Source organism: Lygodium microphyllum, chromosome 16 (assembly GCF_053477565.2).
Source record: "Lygodium microphyllum isolate KBCC chromosome 16, Lygodium_microphyllum_v1.1.10, whole genome shotgun sequence".
In the NCBI taxonomy this organism is placed as follows: Eukaryota; Viridiplantae; Streptophyta; class Polypodiopsida; order Schizaeales; family Lygodiaceae; genus Lygodium; species Lygodium microphyllum.
This window is the reverse complement of record NC_141150.1, coordinates 105,797,838-105,818,921: the sequence shown is the minus strand read 5'-3', so window position 1 is coordinate 105,818,921 and position 21,084 is coordinate 105,797,838. Positions and strand designations below refer to the sequence as shown.

Genomic DNA, 21,084 nt, shown 5'->3' with positions numbered 1-21,084 from the left:
ACAACAATATGTTTGGGACAAAAAATATCCAAGGTATTCTCAATTATAAGCTCAAAAGAAACCACAACTGATTGCAATATGAGTGCCTAAAAAGCATGACAATGGCTAAATAGCATCAAGCCTAAACTGCACCAAGCAAACAAGTATGGTCAAGTGCAAGACCAAAAAACCAAGTGTTCACCATTCCATAAGGACAAAGGCAATATCATAATAGGTAATGCATTCTTCAATGAATACCTTGCATGGACTCCTTGCTAAATCCTTGTGCTTTTGGCAAGTAGGTCCCCCTAATTCCAAATGATAAGCTACCCCTCTACTTAAGCAAGCCTTGTGCTTGTATATGTCAAAACCATGTACCAAGATCTCAACATGAGCATCCAAACTTAGATCTAGATTCCTATGATGAGAGTAGTGCAAGCATCAATATTGAAGAAGAAGTTCGAATCCTTAACCTTTGTGACAAAGCTTCACTCCTCGCATTTGCTTCTTGAAACACAAAATGCCACTCTAATACCAATTGTGTGGGATGCGAGGTAGAAGCTATAGAGTGCAAGAGGGTTAAGAGAGAGAAGCACACGAGAGAGTTTTATAAGTACAAAATAAATGGTATCCTTATTCTTTGTTGTCTTCACTTATATATAATCGTATAATGTGTATGTATACAAGGGGTGTCTACTTGACTATTGGACATTGGCCTTTAACCTAACACATACACCTCGACCTAACAAGTATCAAGATCATCATCATGTATTTTAGAAAAGGCAATATTTTCCTTGTCCTCGAGGGAAAGGCAAACAAATAACATGGGGATCAACCATACTACTTGGTAAAGAAAACAAGGAAGTACTGAAAGAGTTATTCAAGGCTTGTGAGGAGAAACAAAAGCCACTCAACAAAGCTTCTCCCTAGTAAGGGAGAGCCAAAGGCTACCAATAAGCACAACTCAACAACCCTCAAGCCTATTAAGACTAAACAACATATGGCAACACCTAAAATCTTCAAGAGACCAAGGGCTCATGCACTAATGAAGGATTAGCTTAAATCCACGATGATTCCCCAAATCCTATTATGTGCGAAGGATTACTATTTATGTAATTAATGCATTTGAGAAAACCTTTTACTTCCAAAGTGACAAGTAAGAGAGCTAGACTTGAACATAAAGCAACACTACAAGCCAAGTGAGTTGAAGCATCAAAACTAAACAAGCTAATGGCCAAAAAGCCAATGCTTGCCTATCAAAGAAAGACATTAGGATTGTATTTACTAATTCATGACAACGTAAGGTAGTTTACAAACCCACAAGAGGAACCAAAAATGTCTAAGAAACCACCAACTCAAAAGTAGAAAATAAAATAATTGCATCTTAGAAAGTGCTACTCGATATGAAAGGGTGGGCATTGTTGGGAAAATAATAGAACCATCTTAGTAGTGCTACTCATTATGAAAGGGTAGGCACTAATGAGAAACAATAGAACCATTTAGCGTAGACAAGTGATAGCCTAAGGCTATTGAAAATCCATCCAAACATTTGAAAGTTCCTAAATCTAAGAAACCTATATTGCCAAAATAAAACTAAGAAACACAAGAATAAAACCCTATGACATTGTTGAAACTAAGAAAATGGATCCTAAAAGGAAAGCAAAGGAAACACTAGAGGTTTGACAATAGTCATCCCAAAGCATTGTCAAATCCACACCCAAGGTTTCTAAGGGGACATCCACTTCCAATGAATCCTAGGATTTGAAGAAGCAACCATCCTTGATTGCATACACTACTAAATCCATTAAACTTCTAGCCACCGCTTCCAAACATAGAGTGGAACCCAAATAATCATAGCCCTTGGTTGAAACTAAGCCAATCAACTCAACCAAGGAACAAGACCCTGGTACCATAACAAAAAGGGTTGCATTATGGTTATTTTTTTCAAATTTTAAGACTAGAACATAGTGTATGCTTCTATTGAGGCTTTATCAAGTGAATGCAAATTAATCATAGGTGGTAAGTGATGAGGCATCAGCTTAGAAGAAAACATCATCAAAAGAAGAACCTCTTAAAGATCTCAAGATGTGAAAATGCTAGGAGTAGCCAAGATCACTCTGTAGCCTCAACAAATCCCAAATAAATGCAAATAACCATAAACACCAACACCCTAACTTCTTCAAGTAGAATGCACACTTGGGTTGTATCACAACAATAATCAACTTTCTCAATAGGAGATTCAACCTACTTCATCAACAACCCAATTCTTCATTAATGTGTAGTTCTTCTTTAGCAACATTTTTATTAATGTCAAGGTTTATACATCAATTATCTTGCCCTTAGTATTTGTTGTATGCACTTGAGTGCACAAACTGATTTTGAAAGTTGAGTTTACAATCTTAATTGACCTTAAGTTAGCCTACAATTCCATTTCAATCCATGTGAAGCTAAAGGGCCTAATTGTATAGCACTTTGCTTGTTTTACTTATTCAAAAAAAAAAAGGAGAAAGAGAGAAATTTCATTCTAACTAATACTGATTGTGGCTTTTGTTGCTACTATTGAGTTTTTGGTCTCTAGTATTGTGGATCTTGGAATCTCTTGCTCCTGAACTCTAGTAGTCGCTCCAATGCCATGGCTTGAGCTTGAATATTAGCTATTATGGGCTCTGATTGAGTTGCCTCCTATTCTCCAACTAAGCTGTCACGGAGGCTTTGGTTACAACTCTTTTACTAGGTGTTTTCTTAGCATAGAGATTTTGCCATGTGGTTGCAAGGCTTTTAGCAATCTCCTTCACCTCCAGTTGCAATTTCTTGATTTCTTGTTCTTATTGCTCTCTTTAGGATCTGTGTTCCAACGTCTCAGTGTGCATGGATGACATCTCTTGCATTGCTATACCTAGGGGTTCCGGTGCTATTGTTTTGCTCCAGAATGTGATTCCTTGGTGACTTCTTGTATAATGGTTGTTAGCACACCCCCAAACCCTACTAGAGTGGCCTTGGTTGTTGCCTTCTTCCTTTCTACCTCTCTGTATGCTACTGCTGACACGGATCGTGATCCAAGGGTACTTCACTATGCCTAGGGATTCTCAAATTAGGTATGTTTGCTAGCATTCTATGTCCCTAATCCTTTAGCCCCTCTTTCCAACTTCCCCCACATACTCTCAAGGCACATCAAGTGCATGACACACTTAGAGATTCTGCAGCCTTGGGTCACTTGCACTCTCCTTCCTTATATTCAATTCACTCCAATGCCATCAACCCGTAAAAGCAAGGCACAAAAGGCACTTCAAGAAGCAATATATTTTTAATCCCGTTGTGAAGTAAATGGAGGAAGCAAAGAACAAAGGGAGCACCAATAAGAGTCAAATAAAAGTTTCCAATACGAGTGCTACAATTTTACTTGAGAAAATGATTGTAATTGTTTTTTCCTAAGGTGTGATGTTCAATGTAAAATTGAGAGCTAGGCTCACTCCGTGTGAATAGTAATTATTTTAGACTGGAGTTGCGTCAAAACTAGGTAGAAACCTTAGAGGCCATGTATAAAAGAGGTGGAAAAGAATGTAACAATCTCTTTATGTATGTGCAAACTTGTAGTCTCCTTATTCCTACTTATTCTTTCATGCGATTGAGGGAGTGAAGGAGAGGGAGAGAAAAAGTAGGTGAAGCTTATCAAATGCAATGGAACTAAACACCAAGAAGATGAATCTAGATGTATGGGAGGAATTAGATTAGCTAGCACACTCTATTATTATGTTGATAGCCTCAAAGTTTATGTATTTTAATGTGAAAGACATGACAAGCACATATGGTGTATGGAAAAAGCTTAATGACCTTACAAGTTCATTGGCTGAAAAAACTCATTGATCTTTGCATGGAGGAGGAGGCTTTGCTATCTAATCACCTCAATACATTATTTTCAACCAACATCTCAAAAGATTGTCTTTCATGATTTTGGGAAGGCCAAGTTCTTATTAATCACCTTGCCTAAGAGTTGGGACACTTTCAAGACTACCATTAGTTTTGCACCCCATGGGTGATCCTATGAGTGCAAATGTTAAGAGTAGCTTAGTCACTAAGGAGGTAAATAGAAACAACGATATAGGGTCAAAGAGCTCTAGCACACTCATGGTGAGAGAAAAATCAAGGGGAACCCTCGTAAGAGAGGCAATTTAAAAAGTAAGTCATGTAGCAAAAAGGATGTGGTATGCTTCTTTTGTAACAAGAAGGGACACATAAAAAAGGATTACTACAAGTGGAAGAACAAGCAAAATAGAAAAATGCGAAATGAGGATAGTAGCAAAAAGGAAGAGAAAAGCAAGGAAAAGGTAAAGGAGATAAATGCATGTGATAATGATGGTGATAATGTTTTGTATGTATTCTCTTTGGGTGATGCATTCTTGGTTGCCATGGATAATGACATGTCATAGGATTGACTTTTGGATATTGGAGCATCATTTCATATCACTCTACATAGAGAATGGATGCATCTACCTTGGACATAATTATGCATGCAACATTGTTGGCATTGGGAATATGCACGTCTCATTGCCAAATGGTTCTTCTTTTAACTTACAGAATATTTTAACTTAACTAAAACTCTAATTAGAATAAGATAGCTTTACAATTGTGGTTATAGAGTGATCTCATGTGTGGAAGATTTGTAAGGATCTCTTCTTGTGACTTGTCGAACACATTTCAAAAGTTATTGGTATATATAGAGAATCAGTTAGGCAAAAATCTTAAGTGCTTAAGGATTGATAATGATGCTAAGTACACCTCTCATGCATTTATGGACTCTTTTGCAAGTCATGGTATCAAGAGAGACTTAATAGCTCTTGAGAATCCTATTCAAAATGGTGTGGTTGAGAAGGTGAATAGGACCATTTAGGAAAGGGACTGAAGTATGCTCTCTAATGCTAGTTTCACTAATGTATTTTGAGTTGAAGCTATAAAGAGATGAATGCATTTGATCAACAAGTCTCTTAGTAAGCCATGGCAAGCTACCATAGGAGTTATGATCTAGTAAGAGACCTTATTATGATCACTTGCACATGTTTGCCTATGAGACATTTATGCATATATCTAGGGACAAGCAGAGTAAGCTATGATCCTCCTTGACTCCAATAAATGCATATTTCTTGGCTATGGAGAGTTAGATGAAATGGGCTATCACTTATGGGATCTTGAATCAAAGAAGGTAATACGTAGTCATGATGTCATTTTCAATGAGAATTCAATGCATAAGTAGACCATTAAAATGGTTGAGATTTGTACAGAAGTGTTTCAGAAGGATGGGTAGTTAGCACATATTTGCAATATACCACCTATTCCACATGATCTAGGGCTTGGACAATTACCAAATGCTAAGGTGGGAGTGACATGGGATGGTTGATAGTCTCATGTCTTACAAGATAGATAAGTGGTTCTAGGCTGCCAGATAGATATAATCAGCCTCTAGACTATGCCATTGGCTCAACAAGCTAGCGCTTAATTCTCGGACGATGAGACCACTTGACTCTTAATAGGTCGGCTCCTTGGCCATACACCTTTGTTGCCTTCACAACACGGGCCACTCTCATCCCTCACTACATGTGGCTTGACCCTTGTCATTGAAGGTCTTGACCTTAACCCCCTCAAATTCCCACCCCTCTTGGTCTCAGCCTTGTGCTTGGATGACAACTAATGATTGGACAACTCCTTTAGCCTCAAATAGCTAGCATTGCCCAATGGCTTAGCCCTTAATTATTTTCCTTCTTTAGCCAACATCTCAACCCAAAGTCCATGCCCTTAGTCATTGTGCCCATGGGCTTCTACTTTCAAACATGGCTCTAGCCCCATGTGCTCTTGGCCCCAACTGTCATCTTCCTGTCGCTTGATTTCCACCACCCAACCTAGCTTGTGCTTCTTTGACCTATTCTCCATGTGGCAACTTGGCCTTATTGGCATGCTCAACCTTCATAGCCCCTCCACTAACTAACACCCAACTCGAATGACCCTTCTTAATGCTTGGGCCACAAAGGTCTTGACCTTTGACTTCATTCCCTTGGTCATCAAAGGCCTTTGCCCCACAGCTCTAGATGCCACATGGGTCCCCTTCTGCCACCCACCTATTAGCATTGGCTACTTGATTGGACTATTTTCATGCTTACCTTTTAGTCTTGTCCCCTCAACCTCAACCTTATCCCCTCAAACTTGGTCGTCATCCCCACCCTAGGCTATTGACTTTGGCCACACCTGTAGAGGTCTTAGCCTTATTGGCCCTACTCCTAGATCATGGCCATGTTGCAAGACTACCATCTACTACCTATGTCTCACCTTGACACTTGGCTTTTTTGATTGCTTCAACCACCCACCAAGTCCATGTGGTCGCCCACTTGTCCCCCAATCTAGGCACCTACTTGCCTATCCCACCGTCTCACAACTTGGTTGCTAGACAAATCACCGTGTAGGCTAAGACCTTGGCTCATAATTCCCCCACTCAGCCACACAAAGGTTTCAGGCGCCTGCTCCACTCAAGCACTGGCATTGACTTTGACTAGGACACCTCTCTTCCTTCGGCCTATTACAAGGTATAATGCCCTCTTTTTTAGCCAATGTATTGACCGCTAGACACTTGCATTCCAGCCTCAATGTGCACAACTCAGTTCCCAAGGGGACATGTGATTTATAGCCCTTCAGACCCATCCTCGTCACACGTTGATAATCGTCTTTCAATTGAGTCAATATAAGCACCATAGGAACACACCACAAGCAATTAGGATGGAATTTACTTTATAGTAGATGCATGTGGCCCCTTGAATCTCTTTATGGATAGTACACCTTTGGGAGTACCATGAGCTATTTGGTGGAGAACAATGCAACTTAAATAGAGTAGTAAGGGCAACAGATGCACTATTTAATGCACGAGATTAGCCTTAAGTGCCTGAAGGACTCACATGTCAAATTGACTTTATCGAATTGAATGGATACCCTATATCTTGAGTTTCGACCCATGCTCGAGGCCAAAATTTGGCAATCATCATTGCTAATCTAGATACATGATGACACAACTTTATGCCGTGAATATCACAAATAGTTGAGCACAAGATATCCTGGTGGTTGCTTAGGGCCTCAGTGCACAATCTCATATAATAACTGAAGGATTGCTCTCTAACTACTAATATATTCAATCTTCTAGGAAATACACTAGCACATGGAGCACTGTACTTGGACAGGCTAACATAATGCTCATGTGTAATATGACAAACCCTAAAGTGATTGGGTACATGTACCTTCATCCCTCAAACACCCAAATACATGATGATTGGCACTCGTGCACAACCTTCAAGGTTGTAGATAAGCATTCTTAGGATAAAGTCTAAACTAGGTTCATTCCTTGCACACATGACTGTACTGTAAGAAGGCACATAGACACAATAAAGAGTTGGTGGTTAGGCATGTCTGCACCCAACACATAAATCATGCAATCAGGTTTGCAACCACTCACTATACTTGCACCCAAAGCCTTAGACACCTTGGTAGGTGCATAGGGTACCTCATTGAAATGCAAGCACATGCACACAAACACATCTCTAGCACATGTGCCATAGTTTAATTAACATAGCATGATAAGCCACATAGCATGCACACACCCCCCATTTTTCAAACACTAGACACAAAATTTAGGGCATGTAACATTGGTCACAATCCATAGATGTTGCATGCACATTGCACTTACACACTTGCTACTTCTGTTACATTTAGTTACACCACACATTATGAGCTTGCAACTGCATTAGAGGACAATTAAGTGACCATCTCAAGTCCATGAGCATTGCCCTTGGCAATCGAGAGGATCAATTCACGATCAATAGTGGAACACTACTTATATCTCTCTACCCTTGAGCACCTCAAGCTGCATAGATCCCATTCGAATACCTCAATTAAAAGAACTTTAAGCAATCAAACAGAGTTGCAAACAACTATCAAATGATGAGAATAAAAATCTAGTTGTGAATATCCAAGGATGATAATCAAACCCCAATTCTATCCCTAGAACCTTGAATAGTTGGGCCTACTTGCACCTCCTAATAACTATTAAACTAGCTAGCACTGCAATAGTGTTCATGACTCAAGATTTTTAGTCAAGTGAGGATGCAAAATTCTCATTAAGAAGTTCTAAGTGGGCTAACATTGAATGCCCATAAGCTACCTTAAAGCTTTGTGCATTAGGGCAGAAGACAATAAAAGAAGCTATAACGATTGTGCCTTTGCATGCTTGGAAGTAGAGTTAGACAGAACATCCACTCTTGAAGTTTGTCAAACCATAGCACAAAAACCTTGGTTACAACGCATCCACACACTCTCCTAAAGCTTTTTAGAGAGACTTGCTAGGAGTTCTAGTGCCTTAGACACACCTACTTGGATCCCATCCACCTTGCACTTAGTTGCACATTACAACACATACAATCACAAAACCTGATAGTTGCATCAAGCCTTAGAAAAATTGCATTGTATTTAGAACCCACCCAGCTGTGACAAAAGGAGCTAGGGAGACCATACTCAAACTAAGGAATACCATACCTATAACTAAAGGAAGAGGGCACATTGCATTGGCTCCAAGTAAGGGTTTTCTTGGAGATTTGGCTTTGAGGCTCATAATTTTAAGCTTGGCAACCATGGCCTTTGTTTAGTAACACTGGTGCTTGCAACTAGGAAGTGATCTTCCATACTTCAATGTTAGTCTCTATGTCCTTTCCTTTCCATCAAATTTGGGAGATTTTACTTATTTGAGGAGGAACTTCTTCTCCTAAAGTTTGCTAGTGTTGAGACTACATGAGGTGCCCTAGATATTAACAACTTTGTTAACCACCTTAGATATTAACAACTTGGCTTAGTTATGGATCAATCTTAAATTAGATTCCTATACTCAAATGACAGTTCACTTTTGGTGGCTTAAAAAGGAAAAGCTCTCTTCTTATAGGAAAGGTAGCATAATTATGTCAATAGTTTTCTTGCCATGCCAACTACATCTAATGGGCTATCCATTAGCCATAAAACTCACTAACATCTATCATTCTACAAGCTAGAGGTTTTGCAAATACATTGAGAATCCTATATTGGATTGGTAATTTTGGATATCCTTGCTTACAATAGTTGTTTCTATGGGCTCTCCCAAGGATATGGACTAGTTGGTTTGAGATTACTTGGGTGACGCATTTAAAGATGCATTGATTTTGTCAAATTCTTTGATGTGATTAAGATTTTATGATTTTTATAAGATTAGAGTATAGGTATTCATTTTGGTTGTGGTGTTGACCATTTATAAATATAGCATCATCATGATTCTTTGCTTCAATGAACCAAAAAAGTTCAACTAGGCGCATCTCTTCAAATACTTTAACTTTCATTAAATATTTTAACAGTCAACTCGTCTCTTCAAGGTCGATGAAAAAGTTCAAATCTTTCCACATCCACAATTCCCAAAGGCTAGATAGGAATTTGGCTTCTAAAGAGTGTCTTAAAGTGATCATGGCCATGTAGAGTCGAAGGTAGTAACTCTCTAATCATTGAGTTTACTCATACATTGCTTGAGACACTTTGCAAGTTTATCTCTCCTTAGAACAATCATAAAGAACTTGCAAACAATTTATTCGAATATTTCTATATTCTTTTACTCTCTTTTTTCTTGCTCTGATACCACCTACCTCCAAGTGTACCTCATAGGGGAAGTGTTAGCTCATCCCCACCAGGATCAACTTAAGAGTCTTTTGGCATCAAGCAAGGGTAGTTCCTTACATGAACAACCATGCTCAAAGTGGACTAGTGCTGTACTTGGTTCAATGAAAGTGGGGAATGAGGAAGAGTAAGAATTCGACACCTTTGCCCATAGGGCTTAGTCTCACCCTAGGCCCCTAAAACTATAGTTTGGACCCTAGGTTGCTTGGCTTTAATTAATATTATCATTGTGGTGAGAAGCCTTCCAACTTAGAAGACTACCCAGCCATAGGATGGATTTGTCCTTCTACTTCCCACTCATCCATACTAAAAAATAGTTTGCTTAGTTTTTTGATTATCCTACCATATTAGTTTGACATTTAAAGTTAACTTTCTTGGTTAGACCCGTTTGGACAAGTTCCTTCACATAGCTTAGAACATGGACACAAATACAAGAGAAAACAATCTTTCTATTTATAAGAAGTTTGTACAATAATGTTGGGCCATATCTAGCTCATAGTCCAAGCCCTCTATCCGAAGGCAATCCACCAAACTCACCCATTAACTAGTATAGGACCTTCTGAGAAAACTCTCTTACGCTTGCATGGGCCTACTCATTCCTAGTATGCTTAACGCTATTACAAGAGCCCCCTGGTTTCCTAAGCATCACCTAAATAGGATCTAGCCTTGTGGAGAGACCTCCTATTCACACCAATGGTCCTAACAAGTGAAGTAGTAGACATAGTTCCTAGTGGAGGAATGTCTAGTAGGTGACTTTGGGGAATCAATTCCTATAACCACTCGTATGGGATACCATCTTTGAGATCATCTTACCAATCATAGGTAGGAAATCAAAATTTCATACAATTGTGAGACACATGACTCCTTTACAAGTATTGTTCATTCCTACTTTCTACTACCATGGATTGAGTCAACTCACACAAGATTTTTCCTTTTTCTTCAAATAAGTACTTTATGATGAATATGACACTCAAATTCTTCTTAACCAATAGTACATAACATCAAAGCTTATATATTAGGACACAAACCATCCACATAGACAATAGAGGAGGATTGACCCCCATCTTTATAGATTTCAAAGAATTGTGCTAACATTCCACTATCATATTGCACGCCGTTCATGTCGTTTGATGTATCACATATGTGCATCATGCTTCACATTATTGTGGTTTTTTGGAACTTTCTAACAGTTCTCCTTTTCCCTTTCGCATGTACTTCATGCAATTTGATATTGATAACCGCATACTAAAGTGACAATTGCTCGTGGTTGATGAGGCCTCATGTAAGTGGCCTAAGTTGCAAAGCCTATTTGATAGCATTTAATAGTCTCTTTCTGCATGTCTATTGAATTACTTATCATGCATTTTGCTCAAATGGTACAATCGTCAAGGTTGATGTAAAAAATGAAAAAGCCCTACGTCATTTACAAGACCTTGCATGCTACTAGGAAGTGCCAATGGCCTTAAACCTTGGTGTGAAGAGACCCTACACTATGCTGCAAAGGTTAGACCCAAGGTAAAGAGACATATATTCCGCTAATTACAAGGTTCAAAGGGGGATTCCCGCCTTAATTTTTTCGCGTTACCGAATTGATGATGGTGATGACCATGGCGAGGTCTCTTTCCACCATCGTCTTCAGGCTTTGATGCTCTCTCGCATGGGTTGCGGAGGGGCGGCCGTTGCCATGGATTCTTCTGCAGGCGATGGCATCTGCCTAAGCCAGAAGCTGAGCCAAGTCAGCCTGCATTCTGCGGTGGCCCCTCCCCCTCGCTCCCTCGATCAGCTCCTCTCTTCTCTCGCCGAGGATGATTTTGCTCTCCCCGAAGAGCCTATCTGCAGTCAAGACTTCTTCTGGTGTGTTTTAAAAAAAAAGCTCTGGAAGTTCCTTCTCGTTCTCAACTTCAATGTTTTGTCGTAGCAGCTTTTGGCCGTGCTTAATCAACATTCCCCTCGGTTGCTGCAGCACGCCTGATTTTCTCACTCCCGTGGAGCAGCAATTTCCTGTCCATTTTGATGCAAACAAGGTACATGCTCTTGTCTCTCTGCTCTGAGAGTTTCATGTATGTCGTGAGGGCTATCGTTTGAGCCTCGGCGTGCAGAGCTTGTTTTCTGCATAGCAAAAGGGCCGTACCCTTCTCATATAGTATACCCTAGCATTTTATCTCATTTTGCTCGTTTTTCTGGATACATAAGGAAAATGTACCTACCATCCCTTCTCCAGTGAAGTGTAGCCCTATCCGAAGCAAGCGACCAAGACCAGGTACCTGCTGCATCAGGACAACTCGCTTTTTGATTTCTTATTGTTAGTGACTTCTCTGATCAATTAAACACCATGGTGCTTATGGCTTTGCAGATTCTTTGATCCTGCTCCAGTCTGTTATCTCACTGAAAGATAACCATACTGAGTCTCAAAGTGATCAACAACTTCCTTACGAAGAAGCTTCTGACGGCCCTGTCACTGAACTACAATCACATCCGTTGATGGCTCATGCAGATTATATCCCTCCCAATTCTAAAGCAAGGATTGCAAACATGAGGAGGCGTGTGTTGTCACCACCTTGTGTCAAGAATCCCTTTAAGTCTGGTGGAAATGAAGATGTCATTCCCAATGGAAGAGTGCATCTGAAACAAGGTAGTTGCAGCAATCCCGAGTTTCGATGCTGTTGGATTTGTTTAATGCTTTCTGCCCTTGAATTTGCATATAACTAAGATGATTATTCTTGTATGGTTTGCAGCATAGAAGTTGTGTACACTAATTTGTAACTAAAGATTATTAAGAATTCAAGAGTTCTAATAATTCAGTCTCAAATAGCTTCACATATTTTTTAGCTGTGCAGGTTGCTATGCTCATCATGTATAGATTATATAGATTTTTGAATGTTCATGTATATTATTTGCATGTTTTTATTGCATGCAAACACAAGCTTGCAAGTATTGTTTACAAACACAATCTTGTAAGTATTGTGCCAATGTTTTAGCAACAGAATTTCCAAACTCAAGCTTGTAACTGCTGTACCAATGTATGGATGTACAAGTGTGTATATGTGTGCTTAGCTATAGATGTTTTGTGGTGCATCTTAGCACACATGGATGAATCTAAATTTTTGCTCAAGGTTTTCTAATGTTTTCTTTCTATGAATGATCATGTTGTATTTGACATTGCATACAGACGTATGGAACTGTTTGAAACAGCAATGGGTCAGCACACTACTTTCAGAAATTAGAAGCTGTTTCCTTTGAATGCATAAGTTGCTCTGGCTTGGGAGATTGTGTCTCAAGCATGCTATTTGCAAATTGAGTTATGCTATTTGGGTTGCATGCTTTATTGGAAAAGAAAACTCATTAGCTCATCTCTTTGTAACCAGGACATCACAAGGTGTTGGTTGCTCATTAACTTGGGCTTCTTTCGATTTATAGAACAAAGAAGTAAAGCTATAGTCCTTTGCAAATGAGTATTCACTTGAAGACTAGATTTATCAATCTATTGGACATTATTAATGCTTGCTAGTTTTACACATATATCCTTGATGTTGTTTGAGTATGAGCTGCATTGAAGTTATAGCGGAGACCTTCATCTTGGTATGGTGGCCATGATGAGGTATATGTAGCTTTAGAGGTGGGTGATAGAAAGAAGTCAAAGGCCCAATGCTATCACTATGGTAAGAAGGGACATTTGCACAAGGATTGTAAGGACTTAGTGGCTTCATGGAGGGAGTATGATACGGACTCTTTCAACGAGTCATCCTCGTCCTCATTCGACTTTGGCTCATATCCTTTGGCCAAGGCTATAGTCTAGGTGTGAAAGGGATCATATTTTTTAGAGAAGAAAAAGGGGCTTATTGCCTCTCCTTTTGTTGCTTTCGAGTGCAAGTGATATAGTTATTTCTTATGACTCTCCAATGCTAAAGTGAGAGTAGGAGGGCGGTGAGATGGGTCAAGTAAGTCTCACCTATATAGATATATAGGTGTACAAGATCTGGAGAGGAACTTTCTTAACATATTGATTGAAGTTTGATAGAATCTGAAATCCCAGAGTTGGGATTGTTATCTAGGTTCATGATGGACTACTTCTTGATAGAGAGTAGTTGCTTTTAGTCCAAGTTTACATTAGGGGACACTTTGGTTGTTTTTGGGAGTCCATGGTTATGTATGCTCAAAAGCATCGTTGACATGCATAGAGATTTGCTATGATTCTTCTCTGGTTTCAAGAACTAGTATGATTGATATTAATATTAGGTTCCATATAGCAGCAAAGAAACACGTTTCTTTGAATTTGAAACTTACCAAACGTTTCTTAAAGTATGAAAAATTTTTGAGAGTAAAAAACATGGGCGTTCTTTTTTTTGTGAGTTGGAACCCAAAACATAGTTTTTTTACAAAAACTATCGGACAATGTTAAATATGATGATGATGATATGCAATGACTCGTGAGGACTCAAGATCTAGTATCTATTCTTGTCTTGAGAGTTGAATATTATACGACTTTAGTCTCATTTATGAGTTATTTATGATATATTATGATTCATTTTCGATTTTGACATTTTATCAGTTTGTTTTGAAATGAGAATCATGATGTTGTAACTTGACTCAATCCATGTTGTAGATAGGTTATTTACATATTAAATTCAATTTTTTTTCGTATGATATGTATGAATCATAATGTTTGAGTTTTAAACCATAGTATAGCTTGTCCAAAGACTAACTTTGATATAAGTGACAAGTCAATAATGGATCATGGATACATAACGTATTATTTTCAATCGACTCTATTATCACTCAAGCTCAATTGGTCATTCTTTGTTTAAGAGAGAGTTCCATAGAGGTTTAGAACCTCTTTCCCTAGTCGAAACTATTAAAAATTCTTAAATAAAAAAACCCGCGTTTCTTATTTTACCCTCTCTTGAAAGAAACTTAATCTCTAGTTTTTACGACTAGTATTTTCAGGTCAATTTGAGGCTCTTATAATTTAAAAGCTTTCTAAAAATCAAGGATCCCTTTAAATTTAGGAGTTTTTGAACATAAGTATTATGTGAAAGCTCTTTTTAAGTATATTATAAAAAATAGTGGTGAAATACAACAGCCAAATGCTCGTCATTGACACTTGAGCTGTGATCAAGAAAGATTAGTATTCAAGAGCATGGGAAAGCATCTTTCAAGATGTCTCAACCATCTTTTTTGAAGCAGTCTCCCTCAGAGCTTATTCCTTTGGTGCCAATCTCCCCCCTTGACTCTCCATCTAGGAACACGAGTGAATATCTCGAAGAGAAGGATCATAAATCTCTCTCTCTCTCTCTCTCTCTCTCTCTCTCTCAATACTGTGAAATCTTGAGATGGTGGGAATAGAGATAGAAAGAAGAAGCAGACCCAAGCGATCCTCTTCCTAAAAACAGTTCTTGTAATAGGCCTTCAAATTCCTCCGTACCAGTATGTGAATACAAGAAGTACTTTTAAGTGGTTGGAAAGTATAGTTGAAGCATGGTGGACAAGAGTCAGACAAGTGAATCTTTAAAACAGATGCTCTCTTGGCTGGCAAAATGCAAATTGATTGTGTGGCTTGCAATTGACTAGTAGAATTCCATGCATGTGTGTCAACCTCAAGTATGTGCTTGACTGCAACTGTCTTGTTGCCATCATCAGGGTTTGTTGTCCCAGTTCTGTGTGGCTGCTGATTGCTGCAGTTCTGACTTGAATGGTTGTGGTACATTGACATAGTTTCCTGTTGTTTGCTGCTAAAATATGCAGCAAGCATGACCAACCATAACACTGATCTGGCTGCTTCTTGTGCTTGCATTTTACAATGCATCACAGTCTGCACCTTTTGATATGCATCATGCGTTTATGGTGCCATTTTTTCTAAGTGCTTGCTAAAGTCTTTGACTGCCTATTTCTATGTTTCATAGCAGCCCAATCTTTCTTGCATTGAATGCATGACTGCATGACTGCATAGTCAAGTGTATCAAAGAAGGATATGCTGGGATCCCAGCATCATGGAACTAGTGTTTTCAAATGCAGCGGAATGTAAAAAAGAATTGGATATGGAGCTATGAGGACTTGGGGCCAATGTAGGGACAAGATGTGAAGAGGGAGTAGAGCCAAATTTAGCTTTGACATTAGTAACATCCCCTTGTATTGAAGGTAATGGGAGGTGGTGGTGGGGTAGTTGGAGGCTGCTAATGATTTAATTGGCAGCAAGTCAACATGATGATAGTTATCCAAGATCTTCATCTTGGTGTTGAGTGGCATGTTTCCTAAATGAGCATGACTTGCTCTAGAACCACTGAACCTAATGAGTTGGGAGTTTCAAGGTCTCAGCAATGAGCAAATGCCATCCGCACAAGGCAAACTACCCTAGTGTGGGATTAATCATCATCTGCCAACATGAAGCGATGGCTAAGAAGCTGGTTAATCCCATGCAGCAGGATGGCATGCTTGTCTAGATAAATGAAAGTAGAGTGGAATTTAGCTTTGACATTAGTAACCTCCTCTTGTAGTGCAGGTAATGGGAGGTGGTGGGGAAGTTGGAGGCTGCTAACGATTCAACTGGGTTTGAGATCCTCCCATTTTTGAGTCAACATGGTGATAGTTATCCAAGATCTTCATCTTGGTGTTGAGTGGCATGTTTCCTAAATGAGCATGACTTGAACCACCTGACCTTATGAGTTCGGAGTTTCAAGGTTTCAGCAATGAGCAAATGCCATCTGCACAAGGCAACCTATAGTACTTTGGGGTACCTATAGTACTTTGGGGTTGATCATCTGCCGACATGCAGCAATGGCTGAGAAGCTGGGTAATCCCAAGCAGCAGGATGGCATGCTTGTCTAGATCTCTGAAAGGTCAGTAGTGGCCTTAGTGTCAAAGATCCTTGAAGCTGCTATCGGAGGGGACGGCTGGGCTGTTTTTGACCTGTTGCCCAAATTACTGTCTGGCTGACCTTAGAGCCGCAAGCAAAGGCAATTGCTTTTGTAGACGTGTGAGAGTTAGGAGAGTATGGATGACCGCTGCTAGTGCTGTCTTTGGTGCTTGTGGTGCCATTTGGTAACTTGCATCGCACATGCCCCTGCTGTCTAGGCCTGGTGCTGCTATACACAGCAGAGACATTCTGCAAAGAATTGATGTTGAATGAAAGTTTGCTTTCTTGGAGAAATTGTCTTAGAGGTGTAATTTTTCCTGAAAAAGAATGTTGTGTCCAAATATAGATATGGTTTAATGATGCCATTTGATGTGTACGTAGCTAACATTGCTTCAAATTAGAGGACTCCATCCTGTTGCCCAAATTACTGTCTGGCTGACCTTAGAACCACAGGTAAAGCCAATCGCTTTTGTAGACATGTGAGAGTTAGGAGAGTATGGATGACTGCTACTAGTGCTGTCTTTGGTGCGTGTGGTGCCGTTTGGTAGCTTGCATCGCACATGCCCCTGCTGTCTAGGCCTGGTGCTGCTATACACAGCAGAGACATTCTGCAAAGCAAATAATGTTCAATGAAAGTTTGCTTTCTTAGAGAAATAATGTCAGAAATGTGATTGTTTCTGAAAAAACGTCTGGTCTAAATATAGATATGGTTTAATGATGCCACTTGATGTCTACGTAGCTAACATAGCTTCAAATTAGAGGACTCCGCATGCCAAATAGCTGAAGTCTGAAAGTTTTGTTTTTGATGTTAAGTGCAAGTAAGGATTTTACAGAAATTTTGAATCTATGGTTGTCTACTTCATGCAAATTATGTGCTGATGTGTGTATACTTAAGAATGTGCGCACTCTGGTGCTCTGATGGCTATGTTAAGGGTTTTTCTTTTATGCTGGTCTCATGTGATTACACATTTGATATTCCTGTGGTTTTGGTTGATTTGTTTGTTTGCTTTTTTCCTTTTTTTGGGGGGGACTCCTTTGGGTTTTTGTGCAGCACAATTTTTACCTGCTTTGGGTGCCAATTGTTCATCTCGTTATAAAGAGGAGTTCCATGAGATTCAGGTATAAAGATTCTACTCACGTTATATGTTGGACATGGAATAATCTTCTAACACTCTAATCCTTTTCAGGAAATAGGACGTGGTAATTTTAGCAGTGTCTTTAAGGTGCTCAAGCGAATTGATGGCTGTCTCTATGCTGTAAAACGGATACGTCGTCAGCTTCGGCAAGACAATGAAAGGTCTTCTGTCTTCCTATTAAGAGCTAGACTTTCTTGATAAAGCAATGGATAAATGTGGTAAATACAACATTAGGAGTTGGCTTTTGTGGAAATGCACCTCTCTTGACATGCAGCTGCCAGCTTTCTTCCCTTGAACATCCTCACAGTCTTGTGTACTGGAGTGCATGCCTGCATGCACACATTTGTATGTTTATAGTATTTCTGAAAGACTGCATTCTGTTGAAGCAGGCGACAAGCTTTGACAGAAGTCCAGGCTCTGGCAGCTTTGGGTAAAATTCATTCACTTGTCTTGGCTCCCTCGATCCTGTACTGTTAATATGGATGGTGTATCCAGTGCTTGTTCTAAGTAACTGAAGTCTGATACACTGTCTAAGCTATTCATTTGACATGGCATGAGCGAGTTGTAAAATAATATGTTTTGGATTGTTGTCTGCCATGGTGTCCAGGGCTGCATGAAAACATTGTGAGATATCACACTGCCTGGTTTGAAAATGACCAACTTTATATCCAAATGGAACTTTGTGATGGCACACTGCGAAACCGAAAGCCTGATGGGTTTGGCTCTGCGGAACGTTTTTTACTCGAGGCATTGCGGCAAGTAATGTCCTGTGGCTGCTCCTATATAGATTATATATTATTTCATTGATTGATGTTTTGAGGTTTCCTTCTGTGAGTTGATCTCTCTTGTGTTGCAGATTGCACAAGCTCTGGCATTTCTGCATTCTTCTGGGCTTGCACATTTAGATGTCAAGCCAGACAATATTTATTTTGTAGGAAATACTTTCAAGATTGGGGACTTTGGGAGAGCCACAAGACTTGATGGTAGCATTGCTGTGGAGGAGGGTGATGCACGCTACATGCCTTCCGAGCTATTGAATGATGACTATAGTCACTTGCCAAAGGCTGACATTTTTGCATTAGGTGCAAGCATATATGAGCTTGCCAGGGATTTGCCTCTACCTTCATCCGGATCACAGTTTCAAGCTCTCAGGCACGGCAAGTTGGCACTGCTTCCAGGGTTCTCAACCCCTTTTCAAAATCTTCTCAAGGTGGGAAGCATGTGTTTCTCTTATGCATGGTGAAGTGCCTGAAAATTCTAAAGCTTAAGGTGTTTCATATGCTTTGGACTGTAGTCGTGTAGGGAGGCCTTACTATGTTCTTTTGTGTGCTAAAATTTATGCTCACAGAGTCTGATGCATCCGAACCCAGAGGCGCGGCCAACAGCCCAGGATTTGCTAAGATGTACAATGCTGCGCAATCTGGGAAGTTGCTGAATCAACCCAGCCTGAGATGTACAATGCTGCGGAATCTGGGAAGTTGCTGAATCAACCCAGCCTGAGATTCTTGTGGATGGAACAAAAATTTGACCCCAAAAGGCCTGATACAGGCCTCGATCTGTGATGGATAGCTGCGATCCTGAAACGGAAAATCAGAATGTGCCCTAATTTTTGTTGGTTAGACTGGTGGTGACTGGTCTTCCTGAAATGAAGCTCTACTCGTGGGGATTCCATGATTCCACAACCTTGTAAATTCTTGATCATTCCTGTAATGCCAGCTAATTTTCAAGTGGCCCATGCACTTGCTTTTCTTGTTTCAGATAAGCGTCTGGGGAAGTTGGGTTTTTCGCGAAGTGCAGTTTCAGAACCTCCAGGCATTCTTATTTCGAATGCATGTTTTGTCGAATCAGAGATAGGATGAGCGATGCCTCTCCTTTGACATGCGTTGTGTACCACCCCTGGACTTTATGAGTTCGACTTGTTTTGATGCTTGAACATAAAGAGTGTACACAGATTATTCTTGTGTTTGATTGTCCACGTGCGAGATTAACAAGATCGGAAGCTAAAGGTTGGTATGGTGGCTGGCTATTCAGACTGACTGACTATACACAATACAAAGATGTGCAAGCAATATCAATCAAAGTTTACGGCTTTTAAAGGGCCTACAGCATCATCAAACAGCACTTGTTATCAAATCCAGATGCCCTTGCTGTCAAACGCAAGTAGCATTTTTGGTATCAAAAGAAAAAGTTTGCCAAACAAGGTTGCCGTTTGGAGTGATGGCTTCAAACGCAAGTAGCAGTTTTGGAGTGCACCTAGAGCGAGCATCGTATTAAAAGAAAAAGTTTGCAAAAAAAAAAACAAGGTTGCCATTTAGAGTGATGGGTTACAAAGTATAAATGGCCCTTTAAAACATTATTTGGATCTAGTTATACAAACACACATAGAGAGAGAGAGAGAGAGAGAGAGAGAGTCCATGAAAGAGCAATACATCCCCCCCTTCAAATGTTACGACATAGGAACATGTTTTAGGTTAGTTTCACCCGGCTAATTCATCTGTCTACAATTGTAGGGTGGACACACAAGTATTGAGCTTAACTTTTGACACTCCCCTTCAAGGTAAAGCAAGGTACTTGACCCCAAGTAACTCCTTGAAATGAAGAAGTGTTTGATTGCCTAGTGACTTGGCAAATGCTTGTTTGGTTTTTCTTCTAGTCAATCTTCATTGTTATTTGTCTCTACTATGAAGTGACATTGTGCCTTGATATTTTGTCACACAAGGTATATTGGATTGTTTGCCAATTCTTGTGCATCTCATGTATCACACTACAAATTGATTGGATTATATTCATATTGAATTATATCTATACGTAATCCCAAATCTTGTAATGGCTTTAAAAGCCAAGGAAACTCACATTTCTACTAATGTTGCTCCTTTAAGTGTTGCCTTTGTATTAGACAATGCTATGGTGGGTTGCTTTTTGCTAATTCAACTCACCACAATATTATTGATGTTGAATACATAACCATTGGTAGTTTACTATCATCATGCACATGTTTGCCCAATCCACATCCATTTTGTTCGATTGACTCTACGTTTCTTATAAAAGGTTCCATATTTGGGTAGTCAATGTACCCTAACATTCTTCACATTGTATTTAAGTAAGGATCTCATGAATTTTGGATAAATTGACTTAAACATCCCACTATAAAACTCAATTTAGGCCTTACAACGGTTAAGTAAATGCAACTTACAACTATTTACCAACACTTAGTGGTGTTCTATATTGAGGTTTTAGTATTTTGGCATAAGCTTCAAGTCTTGATTCAAAATGGTATTCATTAGCTTGGATTTCTTCATCCCAAATCTAACCAACATATAAAAGGTATAATGTCTTTTCATAAGTCAAATATTGTCAAATGTTCTCACCATGTTTGTCTTGACTATGGTTTTTGTTGGAGTC

At 39.5% G+C, this 21,084-nt stretch overlaps 1 protein-coding gene across 2 annotated transcripts; it reads left to right on the top strand.

Moving 5' to 3' along the window:
* Positions 1-11,258: 11,258 nt before the first annotated feature.
* Positions 11,259-20,191, top strand: WEE1 (WEE1-like kinase). Of its 2 annotated transcripts, XM_087696184.1 has the most exons (11): positions 11,259-11,550; positions 11,660-11,720; positions 11,890-11,956; positions 12,050-12,328; positions 17,598-17,665; positions 17,734-17,843; positions 18,072-18,112; positions 18,290-18,441; positions 18,539-18,892; positions 19,031-19,128; positions 19,179-20,191. In XM_087696184.1, exons 1-10 carry the CDS (start codon positions 11,342-11,344, stop codon positions 19,115-19,117), a joined length of 1,428 nt encoding a protein of 475 aa, XP_087552310.1. In that variant the 5' UTR covers positions 11,259-11,341; the 3' UTR covers positions 19,118-19,128; positions 19,179-20,191. The 2 variants fall into 2 exon arrangements, with proteins under 2 accessions (XP_087552310.1, XP_087552309.1); XM_087696183.1 differs by having other exon boundaries at positions 11,260-11,550; positions 19,031-20,187.
* The last annotated feature ends 893 nt before the right edge of the window (positions 20,192-21,084 follow it).